At 43.8% G+C, this 20246-nt stretch overlaps 1 protein-coding gene across 2 annotated transcripts; it reads left to right on the forward strand.

The window, feature by feature from the left end:
• The first annotated feature begins 340 nt into the window (after positions 1 to 340).
• On the forward strand, positions 341 to 18650 carry LOC119188161 (techylectin-5A). 2 transcript variants are annotated; one of them, XM_075890299.1, is made up of 7 exons: positions 440 to 460; positions 3242 to 3324; positions 5265 to 5458; positions 6506 to 6648; positions 13940 to 14045; positions 16964 to 17131; positions 18281 to 18650. In XM_075890299.1, exons 3-7 carry the CDS (start codon positions 5287 to 5289, stop codon positions 18622 to 18624), a joined length of 933 nt encoding a protein of 310 aa, XP_075746414.1. In that variant the 5' UTR covers positions 440 to 460; positions 3242 to 3324; positions 5265 to 5286; the 3' UTR covers positions 18625 to 18650. The 2 variants fall into 2 exon arrangements, with proteins under 2 accessions (XP_075746413.1, XP_075746414.1); XM_075890298.1 differs by lacking the exon at positions 3242 to 3324 and having other exon boundaries at positions 341 to 460.
• Positions 18651 to 20246: the final 1596 nt, after the last annotated feature.

Here is a 20246-nt window from a genome sequence, read left to right on the forward strand (position 1 = left end):
TGAAAAGAACGACCGTTTTTACCCGTTATGTGTACAGCCAATGGCTCTGTCAGCAGCGCTTCAACAAAATTCATAGTTGGTTTTGATTGGATGAAGGAAACTGACTAGCAAAAGAACAAGGTCATGCTCTGATGCAACGTAATCAAATGAAGGCAAAATGTCCAGTCTGTACTTTTTTACCTTGTCCCATTTATCGTGCTTCATTTCAACGAAGAAAGTCGAAAGAAGACAAAAATACATTCAAGAGAATTCCTATTGTTTAGCGTTCAGTAATGTCGGATATTTTGCCGCACATTGTCTTTATATGTCCATCAGCTTTCATTGTATTTTGACATGTAAAAATACTGACGTTGGGTGATTTTGACAAAGGGTTTTTATGCTTTGTATCAGCGAGACCCCTGCGCAAGGCTCGGTAGTCCTCGTAATGTGAGAAAGTTGGGATATCCGTAGAGGTCACCAGGTATGCATTTTATGTGTTATTAATATTCCTACTCTTATTATTTTATTGTTACTTCTATTACTATAATAAATGGTGATAATTATACCAAAAATGACAACATAACAAAAACCTCTTGTATATCAAATTCACATTCCTTTTATGCACCCAATAAAAAACGTAATATAAACGGAATACATGTCACGCAATCTGGTTGTCGTTTTATGTTATATCCGCAAGTTGTAACAGGTTCAAGATTGTGAATATTATGACTGGTTTTGTTTAATTGCTTCCGCAAGCAATAATATTGCTAGCATTTCCTCATTTCTACAAAGAAGGTCATTTAGATGAGTCATGGGCTGAAATTTATATTTATCAAACCATTCATAAGTTGTACATAAGCCACAAAAAGAAGCGAAGTGAATGAGGTGGAGATTCCCTGTGGGTGAGTTTGCAAAGAGAAAGTCGGTAGAAGTGCGCCTAGTGAATGACAGCAGTAACTTAGTGGCTGTTGTGGCTTACACCGGCCAACACATAGCAAAAGAGGTTATTCCTGCATTAAAAAAAATACTGTATAGTTCCATCCTGAGGTAACGAGGAAGAGCATAAAAGTTATCCTGCTTTGACAGTGAGAAATAATGAATCATTACTGCCGCATCAATCACCTCAAAAAAATTGACAGATCCTACATACAGTGCGAATCGATGGTAGGCGAAGCATGAATGAGGAAGGTTGATATGTCACTTTAAAATCAGCACATCGTTACGAGGCGAACGTAAAATATGCCGTACAAGACTTCCATGTCAAGACAATCAATGTTTCCTCGTGTCGTTTACCTTCGTTTTATTCATGACACGGGATACGAAATTTTTTATATGTTTAGCTAGTGAAACGGCTGTAAGCACGCTACGAGCTTAGCATGTAGTCATGCTTTACATAATAAGCGTATCAGGATTATTGAGTTTGGACGTGTCACTTACCTTTCTCGTCCATTTATATGACGTAATACGAAATTCGGTATATGTGGAGCTAGCGAAACGGCCGCGAGAGCACTATGAGCGTAACATGTAGTCATATTTTACATGGCATGCATGAATTCATGATCATAATTGGGCATGTCATTTACCTTCGTCGCGCATTCGCGTCACGTAGTACCAAACTTGGTATATCTGAAGCTAGCAAAACGGCTGTGAGCGCATCGTGAGCTTGACATGTAGTCATGTTGTTACATGACACGGTTTTCATAGTTCGCACCAATCACATACCTTCATCATCTATTCACGTCCCATATAACCAAATGTGGTATATGTGGAGCAAGCGAGACGGCCGTGATTGTATCATGAGTGTGTCATGTAGTCATGTCGTTACATGACACGCATGTCATCATTATTGTTTGGATGTCTCATTTACGTTCATCGTCACTTCGCGTCACGTAACACAAAATTTCATATATGTGAAGCAAGTAAAACAGCCGCGAGTGCGTCATGAATGGGGCATGTAGTGATGTTGTTGCATGAAATGCATCTCATGATTATCATGTTTGCACCAGTAACATACCTTAGCTCTCCATTCACGTCCCGTAATATCAGATTTTGTATATGTGAAGCTAGCAAAACGGCCGTGAGCACATCATGAGCATGGCATGTAGTCATGTTGTTACAATACACGCATCTCGTCATTGTTATGTTTTCATCAGTTACATACAATCGTCATCCATTTTTCTTCACGTAATACCAATTTTGGTATATGTAAAGTAGTGAAACGACCGTGAGCGCAACGTGATCGTGGCATATAGTCATTACTTACACGACATGCATTTCGTGATTTACCCGGTAGTGTCTGTCACTTGTGTTCGTCGTGCAGTGTACATAATGTTATACTATACCACTTTTTCAACAAGTCATGAACAAAAATACCGCGAGAGCAGCACGACTATGAAATGTAAATCATGACATTTATGACATAGATGTGATAATTTTTATGTTATAACTTGTCGCTTATGCTTGTCATATAGTCATGTTATGTCATACCGACTTTGTTATCGGTACGAAATTCGAAATGGTCTGAAAAACTAAAAGTCGTTGGTAGCAAGACAGACAGACAGACAGACAGACAGACAGACAGACAGACAGACAGACAGACAGACAGACAGACAGACAGAAAGATAGATAGATAGATAGATAGATAGATAGATAGATAGATAGATAGATAGATAGATAGATAGATAGATAGATAGATAGATAGATAGATAGATAGATAGATAAGCTCTAACTCACCGAAGTTCGCTAAGGAATGCGTGCCGTGCTCATTCAAGGGCGAAGAAGCCTTTGAATGAGCAGGGCAGGCAGTAGGATACTAGCTGTCAATGGTAATGGTTCACTTCCTTTGCATGGTTTCTGCCATATTTTGCTTCCTTGTGCATCGATATCTTTCAGTGTCCTTTTTCATAGAAAGCATTTTCTTCTTGATCTGAGTAATTTTACGCTCTTGATCAAATTTAGGGGTCAGTACTATAGGACCATAGCAGCAAGCACTTTTGTATGTAGCTTGCACTAAAAGAAGAAATGAGTAAAATAGTGATCGCAATTCATTGCAATTACACTTCTACGTCCTGATCCCATTTGGGCTGACCAAAAGAGACCAATAACTTAGCGTCCATACAGCGCTTTCAAGTACGCAACAATTAACTCTATCAACGCCAGTGGAACAGGAATGCACTAAGAAGGGTTGATTACATATTAAGAAAATGAAAAATATATTGAATCACAGGGAAAAAATTATACTTATTTATGTTATTCATTGCAGACGAGAGGCGAAGACTGTTAGCAAACAAATATAACGTGAGGTCTCATTGGCTTTTGTTGCAGACTACTGCTTATAGCCTTCAGGTATATGAAATATGCTTGGTTTGTATTCATGATTATTCGAGCTTTTTTTTTATTTTGCGAAGACATGTCCGGGCCCTGTTTGAGAGATTTGTAATAGCTTGTTGTAAGACTGGGCAGACTTCATCCACTGTTTACTGAGGATGGCTGTGAAGAATCGTCGCCTAACGATGACGTTAGGAGAGACGGAATGATACATATATTTTCTTTTAAAGAAATAGCATATATACCATACTCATTGCTGATTGGCGACAAACTTGACCTATTTGAAATGCAGCAAAACAATATACATGACGCCAATATTTATGAAATGAGAGAAACATTTTCAAGTGCTTTTAAAACTTGTGACTGTCACGCCTAACATAACTAGTTTTAGCTAGCAGAAATATGAATCATTGTCCAGAAAAAACCTCATGATTTGATTTGTGTGAATAGACTTATATGTCCATTTATTTTGGATGGCATGTTTCATGTTCGCGTTTATTGGCGGTGCTAACCCTTTGCACGCGTCACATTTGATTCGAAATTCGTGGATTAGTATTCCACCGACAGAAAGAATGACTTTTCATGCACTTTAACGGATTTCAATTTGGGTGACAGTCATGTCACTGCGGGTAAAAAAAACGAAAATAGTGTATTCTGTGCCGCGCTTATTGAATTTGTCTACACGTTTCTGTAGTTGTGTATACTACAGTAAACGAGCTTTTGGGCAATGCCATTTTCGCCTAAGCTACCGTAATTCAAGCATCTTTCTTTTTAAAACAATATTCAATTACAAGTCACAACATTACACGTCTTGCAACACAAAGAAATACCTTGTGCTATTTGCAAGATACTTGCAATTTTTGTAATGGCACTTTCTTTCATTTCAGTCTTTAATAGCTAGTATTTTTTGCTATTTTCTATAATGGTGTTAGTTTACTGGTTTCACAATTTGTCTCCCCAATTTCTTTCTCTTTCTTTTGTAACGCAACGTAACCTTTACGAAGATACACTGCTGGTGACGAGAAATTTCAAAAAAGCTGAATGAGCGAATCTGTGAATGACTAGACTACTTTTTCCTGCTTGTTGGCAATTTGAGGGTATTTTCGTACCCCAAGAAGTCACCCTGGGAAGTGATAATGCGAATTCTCGTTTTCTGTTTCTCCACACTTTTAACAGTTATTGAACAAATAAAGGTCCCAGAATTGCATATGCAGAATATTGATAGCATTCGTTATCACTCAAATCTTTATACATCAATATTTACTCTAAAGTTTCTCCGAACCTAATTGTAGATTCCTTTGCCAAAACAAAGGAACAGTTGATAAGAATACATAATGCGCTCAAGGACAGGCGAACAAGAGGAAAAGAAAGAATCTGGAATCTGTGGCACACACCCTCACTGGGGAATTGGCCAAACGAGATGAACCTCTGTCTATTCGAGATATCCCTTGTGCCTTCGTCATCCTTATGGTGTTCATCTGAAGCGTCTCCTGGCAATATTGGGGAACACTGCCACAAGATTACAAAAAAATAATAATAAAGTACTAGTCACAAAAAGACCCCTTAGACTTCGAGTACTACAATTATCTATATGCTTTCAAGCAAATTTACATGCATTATGTGAAACCTCTCCACCTTGTTTGAAGATTTACCTCTTAAAGCTGTAGAAATATGGTGCATAGTTGAAGATACTCGGTAGAGAGTGAGGGGTGATGTTTTCTAATGAACGATATTTTGAAGTGTGTATTATAAAGGCGTGCAACGTACAGAGGCTGTGATGCTAGCCGCTAGTGCCACTCTACCCCATGTGAGCTTTTCCATCTTTGTATTCTTACACAATTGATCTGTCACCACCATCTAGTCCGAAGAACGCAAGTGTGCCTACATTCCTTTGGTGGTTACCACCCTTATTTATTTTGTAGTGACAGCAAAAAATGTGTATTAATCTTTTATTCCAGTGCCGAGGCAGCCACGAGAAAGATGAGAAGCAGCTTCATGGTTCTTCACGTTCTTTTAACGGCATCAATTTTTGTCGTGAATTCGACGTCCGAAATCAAAGGAAAAGAAGATGCTGAAGAACTGATAGAGGAACCCGAAGAGAAAGCGGGACGAAAACTTCAAGAGTTCCTGCATTTGCTGCTATACATAAAAAGTAAGCAGATTGTTTTATTTGCCACCAGTTCGGTGTTCACATGAGATCCTACAATATCATTCAGCGTTTACGATAAAGTGCAACGTCATATGTACATCAGAGTGACAATTTGTTAGTTGAATTCGGTGGTCCAAAGAGTTTCCAGATGTGTTCCATGGTTCTGGGGGTTGTTCCTAAAAGCTTTATTTAACTTGCTTATACTTGAAGGGCAATCTCGTATTGTGACAAACATGGGGGCCAATCAGCTGTCATGTCCGACAGAAATCTGTTAGACCTGCCTGTTACAAGACCTAGACCTAACTAACCTTCAAGATCCCTCAGCAGCGCCACGACGTTTGAGCCTAACTTACTAACCGACATCGGTTTTCTTGCACTGATATAGCAGCACGAAACTCCAAGCACGAAAACTTTGGCCGAACACGTCGTGTCTATTCCAAAGTACCCCTGTCGATAGTACCCCTGTCGCACCATCTGAGGGAAAAAAAACCATGAAGGTAGGCTAGGGGTGTGGTTCGTCGCTTAAAGCCTTGAATGTCTTATTTCTAATGCATTTTGGTTCAGTGAAGAGATACCTCTACAATGACGTTGTTTCAGGCTATGGCACCCGCACACCACGAAAAACGGAAGCGTACTACGTAATCTATATTCAATGTAGTACTTTGCTTCAGTTTGTCACTTTCAAAGAAAAATGTTTCACATTAAGGGATTTATTACGGCTCCACTGCTGTACCTGTGTGCTTTGGCCAAAAAAGCGTCACTTGTTTCTGTGTTTAAATACACTACTCCAATCTCTATTCCCACCACAAATGGGTACAAAAGAAACTTTGCTGCACAGAAATGTTGGAATTGTTACAAAACCTACGGTCGCAGGAGAGGTACACGAGGAAAGAATTGTGATACGTTGCTAGACAACTTTATAATAATTACATAATGGTACAGTTGCCAAAACATCAGAATATATTTATTTCAAAAATTTGAGGTCAGGAAACGATTACGCCAAAGCCGGTGTCATTTTATATATCTATTTACGTAGAATGCTTTCTACAGAGTGCCGTCGACCTCGACAGTGCAGCGATCTCCTGCGTTACGGCCAGCACAAGAGTGGTGTCTTCCGAATTTTCCACAGAAAAGCCCTTTCTACAGGGCAGGATGTGTATTGTGATATGGAAGCAGATGGCGGAGGCTGGACGGTAAGTACACTTTTAAGATAAGCTTTAATAACTATCATAAGCCGGCATGGCCCTTGTAGGCAAAAAAAGTAGGCGCTGGCAAACTTTTAGAATTACTGCTCTTGAAGGTACAATGGTCTCTTGTGTATTTGTACGTGCCATTATTCAATAATCTATCCACCCTCAATCGTGCGCTTGTGCTTGGTCAGCCCATTACGATATAACAATCTTGTGTTTTGTGAAAGATACTTGTCATTTCAAATTTCCACATGTCATTGTTGCCTGAATATGAAGGATGAATATACTTTATACTTATTGTCTGTAGTAGGTGAAGGATTGCGCTCGGAAACACGCGTTTGAAGGCGCGATTCTTGGCATGGTGGATTTAGGTAGTTAGAAGTGAAAATTTCCTGATGCGAGAGTAGAGTAACGAAAAGAATGGGGTGCTTCTGGCACGCACAAAAAAAGCTTCGTTAGCCCCCACTTTCGCAAAAGGCAAAGGCCCCTCAACTGCTTACACGGAGAACTTTAAGGGCCCGGGCGGTCGTGGGCTATCGTTGCCCCGAAACAGCTAACCTTCCCTGTGCATCAATGAGGGGGATATATTCTATGCTAGCCTGAGGGTAGCTATTTGATCTTTTGTTTTTATTGGCACTTCAAATTACTTCACTTATCTTCAAGTAATGAGGCAGCGACCTCTCTATAAAAGGGTTTTACCACGCCGTTGATCAACGTGCCTTTACTTGGCTTCCGGTAATGAGCAAGTGAAAAGTTTTATGGATCCGGAAACTCAAACAAGCGGAGAAGAAATACCGGGAATTGATGCAAGCTGTTGGGAAAAAATGCAACCCATGTAATTATGATGGCCGCGATAGCACACGCTTATAATTCATTTCATTTTTATCGTCCCTAATGTGATGAAGATGTTGGTGATAATCAACTTTAGCCGAGGCAAACCTCAGAAAGCACATGCGTCAAACCAGGTGTTCTAGGGTCAAGTGGCTGCCTCATCAAGAAAAATAAGTTTTATTTCATCAATTTTTCTTCGTCTCGTCTTTCTTCTTTGTTTCCCTCACTTTGTTTCCCTGTTTGTATTTCTTTCTCTCTCTCTCACACCCTCTCATTTTCTCTTTATCTCGCCGTTAGCATGTCCCCAACAGAACCCTTACAACATTGCAATCATTTGCTCCACACTGAATGTGATCTGTAACAGCAACTTAACCTGTACCAGTGGCATGAACAATGGGGGAGGCGTTTGGTGGTTGAACATGCCCCTGAATGTTTCATTTTCCTTTTATATATATTGTAACGAACAAATACAGTGCCGGAAGCTAAAACAGCTATTTAATAATGGCGAACTTGTGGCCGTCAAAAAAATACACAAAGGTTGTGAGCTCACTCGTCAAAACCTCGTCAACTTCTTCTCTTGCGTCTCGCCTCGAGCTGCTTCTCGAAAAACCGCCAGCGTTCCTTTTCCAGCGCGTGATGTGGTCCCACGTGCAGCCAGCGTTGCATGGCACGTTTAGCTTGGCGCGTTTGGCTTGTCAGTTGGTGTGGCAGAATTCATAATAGCCGGAAGCGGCGCAAGACTTCGGTAGGTGCCTAACAACATGCGGCATTAGTCCCCCTCCCGAAACGCATCGTCCCGATGCGTACGCTGACGTCGAACAGTTTTATAAAGGAGTATTTATCTGATGTTTGAGCACATTTATCAGTTGCCTCGTTCAGTGAGTTTCGTAGTACAGTTTCATTCGTACTACATGTACGACTTCTGGGCGATTCCTGCGTCGGGCTGAGCACACTTGCCCTTCAGGAATTACTTCGTAGTTTAGCGTGCCTAACCGGCGAAGTACTTTGTCAGGGCCGAAATAGCGCCGCATCAGTTTTTCCGATAGGCTAGGTGCGCGTATAGGCGTCCACACCCACAATGTGTCTCCGGGGTTGTACTGTACGTCTCTCGGCTTCAGATTATAGCGACTTGCATCGGAGCCTTGTTGCAAAATGATACGATGTCTTGCCAATTGCCGTGCCTCTTCTGCTCTTTCTATGTAGTCGCTGATGTGTGGGTCACTCTCATTCGAATCGTTCACAGGTAACATCGCGTCTAACGTCGTTGTGACCGTCCGACCATAACCAAGTTGAAATGGCGTGAAGTGTGTCGTTTGTTGTACTGCGGTATTATACGCAAATGTTGCATAAGGCAAAATACTGTCCCATGTCTGGTGCTCAACGTCCACATACATCGAGATCATGTCGGCGAGAGTTCTATTGAGCCTTTCGGTTAATGCGTTTGTTTGCGGATGGTATGCTGTAGTCCTTCTGTAGTCGGTGTGGGTGAGCTTCATAACAGACTGCATCAAACGGGCAGTAAATGCTGTTCCTTTGTCTGTAATGACAACCTGTGGTGCGCTATGTCGTAGTACAATCTGAGTGACGAAAAAGTGGGCTACTTCGTTTGCCATTCTTTTCGCGAGAGGCGATGTCTCAGCATATCGAGTCATGTAGTCGGTTGCTACAACAATCCGGCGCTTTGCCGATGAAGATGGAGGAAATGGACCAAGCAAATTCATTCCCACTTGCTGAAATGGCTCTTTTGGTGGCTCTATTGGATGCAACAGACCCGCTGGTTTCGATGGTGGTATTTTACGTCTCTGGCAATCCCAGCATGACTTAACATAATGGTGCACCGAATCCCTTAATTTCGGCCAATAATACTTCCGGCGAATTCTGGCCAAAGTGCGACTACTACCCATATGGCCAGCCGATGGGTCATCATGACACGCTTCTAATATTTCTGCTCGCAATGATGATGGTACAAGAAGCAGAAACGTCTCACTGGTGTTTAAGAAATTGCGCTTGTATAGGACGTCGTTCCGGAGGACATAGGATGTCAAACCACGGACGAAAACTCGTGGTACCTTAATTTGGTGACCCTCCAAGTATTGGATAAGCGGGCATAGTTCCGGGTCCTTTCGCTGAAGACAAGCAATCTCCGACACATTCAGAACTCCAAGAAATGGGATGTCTTGTTGTTGGTCAGATGACGGAGACTCAACAGGTGCGCGAGACAGGCAATCCGCGTCATTGTGCTTGAGACCGGACTTGTAGACTACAGTGATGCCATGTTCCTGCAGACGCAGGCTCCATCTAGCAAGTCTTCCTGAAGGGTCCTTGATGTTTGCCAGCCAACACAATAAATGATGATCACTGATTGCTCGAAACGGTCTGCCGTGGAGGTATGGGCGAAACTTCCTGATGGCCCATATAACTGCGAGACACTCTTTCTCTGTCGCTGAGTAATTGTACTCAGCATTCAATTGAGTGCGGCTCGCGTAAGCAATGACCTTTTCTTCTCCATACTGCCACTGAACGAGGATGGCACCAAGGCGAACGTTACTCGCGTCGGTATGTATGTCTGTATCGGCCTCTTCGTCAAAATGGGCAAGTATTGGAGGAGACTGCAAACGGCGTCGCAACTCTGAGAAAGCCGCTTCTTGTTCCTCCCGCCGAGAAAATGGTACACTTTCTTTCGCTAGCCGTGTCAAAGGCTCAGCGACCTTAGCAAAGTTTTCAACAAAGCGTCTGTATTAGGCACATAGTCCCAGTAATCGTCTGACGGGCTTTTTGTCTTGTGGTGTCGGAAAATTTTCAACTGCTGCAATCTTTTCCGGGTCTGGGCGGATGCCTTCCGCACTATGTGCCCGAAGAACCGAAGGTGACGAAATCCAAAGTGACACTTTTGCGGTTTGATGGTCAGTGCTGCCACGCGAACGAAATCCAGTACCATTCTCAGTCGGTGGATGTGCTGCTCGAAGGTTGAAGAAAAAACCACTACATCGTCGAGGTAGACGAGACACGAATGCCATTTGAGTCCGGAGAGCACAGTGTCCATCATCCTCTGGAAGGTAGCGGGAGCAGAGCACAAACCGAAAGGGAGCACTTTGAACTCGTATTGTCCGTCTGGGGTCACAAACGCCATTTTTTCACGATCTCGTTCGTCCACCTCGATCTGCCAATATCAACTTTTTAAGTCCAATGATGAAAAGAAGTGAGCATTGCGTAACTTATCCAAGGCATCATCAATTCGTGGAAGTAGGGAAACATCACGCTTTGTGACTTGGTTCAGCTTTCTGTAGTCAACGCAAAACCGCAGAGTGTTGTCATTCTTTTTGACTAGCACTACCGGTGATGCCCACGGACTGTTGGATGGCTGAATTACATCATCGCTGAGCATTTCCTACACTTGGTTCTTGATGGCTTTCCTTTCTTTTGGCGCTACTCGGTATGGGCGCTGATGCACAGGTCTCACGTGCTCTTCGACCACGATACGGTGCATTGCGACGGGAGTACGTCCGACTTTCGACGAGGTGGAGAAGCACTCGGCGAACTCTCTGATGAGGTGAGCAATCTGTTGCTTCTGAGATGACGAGAGCTCTCTGTCAATGTCTACTGACTGGAGTACGTTATCTACTGTCTCTGAAGCTTTATCAAGAGTGCAAACATCTGAGACTTGCACGTACTCATGCAGCGATGCCACCGATGTTCCCTTCGCAACATGCTGCAGCTCATTTCGAAAGTTAGTTAATAGGACATACGCACATCCATCACGAAGGCTCACCAGGCCTCTTGCCACGCATACTCCTTTTTCTAGTAGCAGTCTGATGTTTCCGTCAGCTAATCCGTCACAGTCACGAAGAACTTCACTCCTCACAAGAACGGTCACACTGGAACGTGGCGGCACGGTCACATCTTCGTCCACAGTGCAGAGAGGTAGAACGATTGGTTTCTCCGCATGATAGAAGGCGACGGCATTCTCCGTAGAAAACGAAACCTGGAACTCTTGCAAGTCAATGACTGCATTGTTTGTTTGCAAAAAGTCCATGCCTATAATCAGTTCCCGGGAGCACTCAGGAAGCACAATAAAGCTGCCGACATACACAAATCCTCTTATTCCTATCCTTGCGGTGCATAACCCCACGGGACTAACTAAGTGCCCTCCAGCGGTACGTATCTGAGGTCCGGTCCACTCAGTCATCACCTTCTTAAGCTTCTTTGCGAGAGCATAACTGACAACGGAATAGTCTGCACCAGTGTCTATTAGCGCAATGGCCTCGAGGTCGTCGATCGTGACTAATATCTCGGAGGTGACGTCGCCACTACTGCACTTGTCCGTCATTGCGTAACTGCCACCATCCTGTCGGGCTAACAGTGAAGGGTCCTCAGTTGTCAATATATCAGCGGCCTCACCTCCAGAGGTCGCTGGCTCTAGTTTTTCCGCCTCGGGCTAGGTGAACGCGATCTTTGGAGATTTGATGACGGACGAGGACTCGGCGACCGATAGCGCATCGGTGCTGTCAAACGCGACTCCCGTTGTTGCGTGTCTTGAGGTGAATAGCGTGAAGACAAGTATTCTTCAATTTCGTAGGGCCGTTCTCCGTTCCGTGGGCATGGTGCATTGACTGGAAAACCACGCAGTTCCGCTCGACGATACTGGCACGCCCGGTAAAGGTGACCTGCTTCTCCGCAGTGGTGGCAAAGGGGCCGCCGGTCTACAGTGCGCCATACATCGCTCTTACGCGGTCTTGCTTCCGGAACTGGTAGCGGCGTACTCGCAGAAAACGTCGGAGGCATCACAGCAGTCGCAGCCGGCCGATTAATGCGTCCGAGGTTCTGTCGTACAGCTTGCGCGTACGACAACTGAGGCGGAGGCTCCGGTTGTGCGCGCTGTAGTACATGAGGTTGTGTTGTAGAACCGCTTGCCGCACTTCTTCGCGCACAACGTCGGCAAGTGAGGACATCGCTGGATGAGCTTTAGTCATTTGTATTTTCTGGAGTTCATCTTTTACGACAGCCCTCATCATTTCACGCAAGAGCTCAATGTTACTCGTGAGGGTTGTCGACGCCGCGATAACATAGGAGACGCTTACGTCCCTGTTGTATTGGCGCGCGCGCTGCTGCAGGGTCTTTACTATCATGGTCGCCTCTGATCTGAACTCAGCAAGAGAGCGCGGTGGATTACGCACCAGGCCTGCAAAAAGCTCCTCCTTCACTCCACGCATCAGGTGCCACAACTTCTTTTCTTCAGCCATGTTCGGGTCGGCCCGGCGGAACAGTCGAGACATGCCTTCAATTTACATGGCGACGCTCTCGTTGTTTCGTTGGTTTCGCGTCTGAAGAGCGGCCTCTGCCTTTTATTTGCGGTCCGTGTTTGGGTACGTAGCAAGAAACTCTCTTCGAAAGTCGTCCAACGATAATAAGGACGCTTCGTTGTTTTCGAACCACGTACGTGCAGAATCTTTCAGTGCCACGTAGACGTAGCGAAGTTTCCTGTCTTCGTTCCAACCGTTCAGTCTGGCAACGCGTTCGAAACCGTCGAGCCAGTCCTCGGAATCCTCGAAATTATCAACGTGAAATACTTCTGGTATGCGGGGCGGGTCCATGGCGATATGCGATGGAAATGAAGTCGCTTGGGTGGCCATTGCCGGGGCTCCGGAACTTACGTCCTCCACTGGCCTCGAAGAATCGAAGAGGGCACCAAACTTGGGCTGCTCACCTCGTAGGCGACGACTCGTTCGTTGGTGTACGGGAATCAACAGCGCTGGCTCCAACCTTCGGGGTTCTGGGCTATGTTCCCTATGCTGAGATGGGCTTGGAATCATACCCCGCACCTCCACCAGTTTGTAACGAACAAATACAGTGCCGGAAGCTGAAACAGCTGTTTATTAATGGCGAACTTGTGCCCGTCAACAAAATACACAAAGGTTGTGAGCTCACTCGTCAAAACCTCGTCAACTTCTTTTCTTGCGTCTCGCCTCGAGCTGCTCCTCGAAAAACCGCCAGCGTTCCTTTTCCAGCGCGCGATGTGGTGACACGTGCAGCCAGATTGGCGCGTTTGGCTTGTCAGTTGGTGTGGCAAAATTCATAAGAGCAGGAAGCGGCGCGAGACTTCGGTAGGTGCCTAACAGCATGCGGCAATATACACACGCGCACAAACATAAGCACGCTCAAACAAACACAAAGTATGAGTTAACCCCCCCCCCCTCCTGCCTTGCCGGAAAAAATATTCTGGATACGCCCCTCAACTGCGCCGATGCACTGAAGCGAAAAGAAAACATTCTAAGGCACTCGACGACCCATCCTTTGTGAAGTGGGCCGAAAATGGTCTCCTTGTCATTGCTATTTTGGTGATTATCATGATAATGTTGGTGATAATAAACTTTGGCACTCTTGAAGTGACCGAGTGCATATCTTTTTGAGCAAATTAGGATACTTGTACTGCTTAGGCATGCACCTGTCTTTTTTTTTATGATAGGTAATTCAGAGACGTGGACAGTTCGGGAACAGAGTTTTCAATTTTTACCGAGATTGGAACGAGTACGCGCAAGGATTCGGAAGTCCAAACCAAGAGTACTGGATAGGTAAGTTGGCTAAAGGAAGAACCAGTTCAATTTTTTCCAAAGTCTTTTTTATTCAACAGCTTTTATGCCTGAAGTAGGACTGCAACATAGCTCATTGTCATATCTCAGAGCTTTTGATAAACGGTCAACTAAGCATAAGAAATAACGCGTCAATGCCTGACTGTCCTGCTGATCACTTCCTTGCTAATAGGGTTTTCCCGCCCGAAATGTGAAACAACGAACTGAATGAGTACCGCGTGAAAACCTTTAAGATGCAAACTATGGGCGTGTCATATCGTCTGGACCTCTAGGGTGTTTAGAAGTATGCATTTAGGCAGCCATAACACGTACTAAACAGCCAGAATTTCAAAGTGGGGCTAGATACGTTGTGTGCCTCATTCACATTTGATGAAGCATGGCTCACGGTGGCGTCATAGTACCATGTGCTTGTGCGGGGAGTTCTAGCACATTAGCGAAAGCTAGTGACTTTAGTTAACAGCTCTACATGATGAGGGAGGGCGACAATAAATAATTATTTACCATCTTCCGCTAAAAGAAACTATGAGTCAGTGCGAGCAGTGGGAGAAATTAGCTTGAGAAGGAGGTGGGGTAAGTTTTGAGAGCTTGTTCTGTCGCTAAGGCTAACACTGGCGGCGGCGTTGACACGGGCGTTTATCGCGGCGTTGCGCAGAAGAGTGGGAGGCTCGCGAGTTCCGTCTTACCACGGAACTATCGTAGCGCCCCCAGTGTAGTATGCAGCTGTCGCACCACTTGTCGTGCGCCTAGCACCGTAGAGGATTCCTAGTGGAGAGAGAGGGAGTACGGCAGGAGAGGCGAGGAAGAGGTATGGAGCGCGCATTCACCATGGTGGTGTGGACGCCATGGGAGGGCATAAAGAGGAATGCAGCAGATTAGAGAGAGGAGGGGCGGAGGCGCTTGCATAGTAGGGGTTGGATTCCACCGGAAGGAGGAGGGAGTTACGGACGCAGCGCTTTCTGTAAGCTCCTTCGTATCTAAAAGTACGCTATCTGAAGTTGAAACATGGTTTGTTTTGCTCTTGTTGACAAAGACTACAATTGTATAGAAACGACAGGCCTAACGTGGCCCGACGGTCACTGCCCTGTCTTTTCCTCCCCAACATGCGCAGAGGTCCTGTTGGCCACAAAATTGTACATGAAGGCCTTTTATTTCTCTCAAATATTCTCTCATTTATTCTGGCTTCATAGGGAATCATTTAGAAAAAGTGTTTTTCGCTACACATTCTCACTAATGGTGTAAAGCATAAAACATTGCAATGTCAGCATCAATAAGTTATTACGCCGTTCCTTTATTACTCAGTTCTTTTTTTTACTTCACTCATAATGACGACAAAAATGTGTGATGTTCGAGAAACACTGCAGTTTCTTTAAACACCCGATAACGTCTTTCCACTAATTGAAATGGTTCACACATAAAAATGGCAGCTAAGTTTTGCTTTTTCCACACTTTTTTGGGTGAAGGGCAGTTAAATGTTTGCTGCAGTACCACCGGTTTCCAGGATCCTTGGTTTCGGGTGTCCTTCCAAGTGATTATGAACTTCGTTCAAGCAAGCATATCTATAAATGTGCGCACATACTTGCTTCACTTTTTTATAAAAGCTGCGGCACGTGCTGTCTGCCTCCTAAAGCATCCCGGAGTCTCGAATTTCCCACCAAGGCTCAGGTTAAGGTGCAGCCTGACAGAGGCAGAAATTTTCAGAACAACCGTTCTAAAGATCGGTACCCGTAGACCACTAAACATTTTGCAGTTGTATTGATCTGCTCACTAGAAAAAAACAGGCTGTGAGTAAACAGTGGACACGAGGAAGCTAGTGCTTCCTTCATGGGATAAAGACACTCTATTACTTAGTAGCCAATGTAGTATTCGCATATGTGTCGCTGGATTTCGTGCCGACTGGTTGTACCCCCGCGATCTCCGACGACAGCGCAGCTCTGGCAGACTGGCTCGCCCAACGCCATCATCTGACGCCGACAAAAGCTTTCGCATGGCGCCCCGTCCTCGGACTTCTGCGACCGTGTTCATATTTCCTATCTTTTCCTTACTTCCGTATGTGGCTGTCCCTGCACCTCTCTTTTTTCCTGCGCCTCTAGCTCTATCTTCATACCTTTAATTCCTCCCTATCATTTTTAATCCTTCCTCACCCCTGTTCTGTGCACAGAACTGTGAAGGTGCTCTCCATTAAGAAATAGGCAGCACCAAAACTGCGCTTATTTCTTCCTTTTCTCCTTTCAAAAGTCACTTATATATGATGATGGAGCTCTAAGAAACTTAATGGTCATATGCTTGTGCAGGGTTGCCCATTGAAGAAGGGAGGGGCAAAGGAATATAGCAGCACCTCCTCGCTGCTACTAAGTCAATGTATGGGGCAGGATATGTGCCTCCCATCTCAGTTAATTTGGGACAGAGAGCTGCCCTCTTGCGCCCCCTCCCCTCCGCCTTGCACGTGCCTCTGCTAACAGGGCGGTACACGTAGTGGAGTAATGGGAAGTTGAGACGCACGATTTACTTTAATTGAATTACCGTCTTACAGTCCTTTACCGGGTCATAACGTTGGTTGAGCTGGACAATGTTTCCTGGAGTCCTCTTGGCAAACCGAAGTAGAAAATGACAATAACTATTTCAACGTACATCTTGAAAGTCTATATTTGTTGGTAATATTTTTATAAAGCTAAAGACTTGTTTTATACTCATGCTGCGAAAACAAGTAACCGTGCGGTTATGTGTCTGGCCAAACGCGCACGTGATTTTACCATATAGTCGAGTGTAATTATTCGACGTAATTTCGATGGCTGCTATGGCTATCACCAAACTTTTATTATATATACATTCATACAGAGCACCAGAACAGTGAGGAATTGACGAAATGGCATTATTTCATGTTTCTCTATTATTTTTTACAGGGAACGAAGCACTGAACGCCTTGACTTCTGGCGCTAAAAAAATGAGCTTGCGTATTGTGCTCAGGAATAGCACAGAACACAGTATCAATATCTATTACGGCAGTGTTAGTGTGGCTAGTTCTGAGGAGAATTACACGATACATGTGGGAGCTCTTCTTGGCCCACCAGGTTTGTGCTTTTATGTGCACTATATTTCCGTGCGCAAGCAACACAACGTTACTCAATGCTCACCTCACCACCATGATTTTGAAACTGGGCAACAGGAGGCTGAATAAAAAATACTAGCAATTAAGAAATAAAAAGCAAACAAGAGAAACACTACACCAATGTTAGGAGACTTTTTCAGTAAACTTCTAATATAATTAGCAGAACTTAATGCAAAGTAACTACTGCCGAGATATAACTATTCTCGTACGAATACGAAACTAAGCGAATTTTTTAAGTGTTCCATACAAATACAATCTTTTTATTGCTTATATTCGTAAATAGCTTACTTATAACTCCTTACCGAACGACTTTAGCTGTTACTACTAAAAAAAAAACTTGTGTTCTTTCTTTTTGATGATGTACTTTAGAATGACACAGTGGTAGTGCTAAAAATACTCAGAACATTATAAGTATGTTTGCCCTCCTGTGTACAAAGCACGAGAAGGTCTTTTTGAGGGGCTACTTCCAACGTGTGAAAACATGTAATCACTTGGTACTGCTTTCCTTGAGAACCAGAAAATACACATGCGTGTAAGGCTTCAGGTTGTCTCTTTCGAAAAGTACACAAAATGTTTTGAGCATCGGAGGTAATCGAATGCAAAGATGCTGATAAGGATCTCTTTTGATAAGTCGCACGGATCAATCACTGTGACTAATGCATTGTGTTGCATACTGAAGAATGACGTCATGTTGCACCTTGCCAGTGCGATCAACACTAAATATTGTTGAACAAAGAAACTGAGCAATAAAACTCCCCACATCATGCACAAGTAAGTATTGACGCGTGGCCATTCGTACAAAGTCAAAGGCAAAAAGCGTGTCTACACTCCATTTTGTATCGAAAATTGAGGGATCAGAAGTTTGATATACATGATGAATTTCACAAAAATTCATTCAAGCCAGCTTGCCGTCTATAGCAATAACTCGCAGTGTAAAGCATAAGATGACAGTCCTCTGAAAAAGCTAGAGTGTTAGCCATTAAAAAAATCTCATTTTAGGTACCAGCGAAGGACAAATTCCTCGCTTGGTTGTTTTACCAAATGAGCGTTGTAATAAAGCACAAGATATACGGTGATTTGTTTTGTTTACCACAAATTGCATTCTTTCCAGGCTGGGATGGAATGAGACTTTGTGACGGCGAAAAATTTTCCACTTATGATCGTGACAACGATAAGAGTCCAGATAGCTGCGCAAAATTATTTCGTGGTGGCTGGTGGTACAGGGCGTGCCATGCGTGCAACCCAAATGGCCTCAACCTCAATGGCTATCACGCAAGCTACGCTGACGGCATCGAGTGGAGTGTGCAAGAACGCCTGAACAATCTCTACCACTACTCATATCCCGCTATGGAGATGATGGTTCGGCCGGCTCACATTCTGGAAGGCAAAGAAAGTCAGCTGCAGTTTTTCTCGCGAAAAATTCCAGACGATGGTATTTCTGAAGAATTGGAATGAAAATAAATAAACTGGACTATATTGTATGTATGTGAGCTCAAGACACATTGTGCTAACATAAATACTGCAAAAGTCACGCTGCTTTCACGTGTATGAAAGCATGGTGTGGACATCTTAAGGATACATTACAGTAAAATCTGCTATGGTATCTCAAGGACAGTAATATTTTGTGGGATTGATTTTTCACACACACACACACACACACACACACATATATATATATATATATATATATATATATATATATATATATATATATATATATATATATATATATATATATATATAAATAACAAATAAACGGAATCTCTTATCGTTGGCTGGTTGTTCTATTATCTGACTTCGTTCTCATTGTTTTCCCAGTGTAGCCGAGCACGCGCCCAAGCATATATATATATATATATATATATGTATATATATATATATATATATATATGGGATATGGCACAACGGGAGCGTTGTCAACAAGGATAAATATATTTATTTCCCAACAGTTTCGGGAGGGGACCTCCCTTCATCAGGGGATGAGTGTGCCATATCCCATACCTTCACGAAGACTAACTGGCCCATTGAATTATTACTCCCACTATATATATATATATATATATATATATATATATATATATATATATATATTATAACGGACAAGTAAAATGTAGAAAAGAGAAGGAGAGGAAGGCGAAGAGTTTTGGCACGATTGCAGTGCGTTGCCGCGAGCGACTATCATTCACCTGCTGTAAATAAAACCATTTTATCACAGCTCACTGTAACAGTTGTGGTGGACGTGCTGGGTAATCGACACCCGAAGACGGATGCTGGACTGCAAGTTCTTTGACGGAGCCGACGCACTGCTGGACTTCCACCGAATCCATCTGGGCTGGACATATCCCACAACGCAGGTGAACACCAACCCTTCTCGTCTTCTGCGCCGACCAGTTAGGCTCCACAACTGAGAGATGGTCGTCCCTTCGCCGGCAGACTAGATTAAGACGTCGAGGCTTGGCTCATTCCTTACAAACGGGTGAGCGCCGCTAACAAATGGGAAGCCGCTTCTCAGCTTTTGTACGTCGTTTTCTTTCTGACGGATACTGCATTAATGTGGTACGAGAATTGGGAGGAAACGCTAACGACGTGAGACAGATTTGTTTCGGAGATCAAAGAGCGTTCCGGCGGCCCAACAACCAAAAAGAAAAGAGCAGAACATACGCTAGTGCAACACGCTCAAGTGCCAGGTAAAACTTGCACCACCTACATTGAGGAAGTCATAAAGCTATGTAGGACCATTGACTCCGGAATGTCTGCGGAAGACAAAGTCGGGCACATTCTAAAAGGAATCACCGAAGATGTTTACGGTATTGTTATCGCGAAAGACACCTTGACATCTCTCACTAATGTCATTCACCATTGCCGCTTTTTTGAGCATCTTGGTGTCTTATTCGACCCACAATGCATCTTAGTGTACCAGGGATCCGGAGGAAATCTGAGTTTTTGTCACCCGTGCTGAAACAACTGTCTCTTCTTCTTTTGCACGAGAAATATTCAGACAGCATACATGTATACACCGATGGTTCCACGAACCACCAGTGTTCGTCAGGGGCAGTAGTTATCCCAGCAAGAGGTGT

This window comes from Rhipicephalus microplus, chromosome 3 (genome assembly GCF_043290135.1).
Source record: "Rhipicephalus microplus isolate Deutch F79 chromosome 3, USDA_Rmic, whole genome shotgun sequence".
NCBI classification, from domain to species: Eukaryota; Metazoa; Arthropoda; class Arachnida; order Ixodida; family Ixodidae; genus Rhipicephalus; species Rhipicephalus microplus.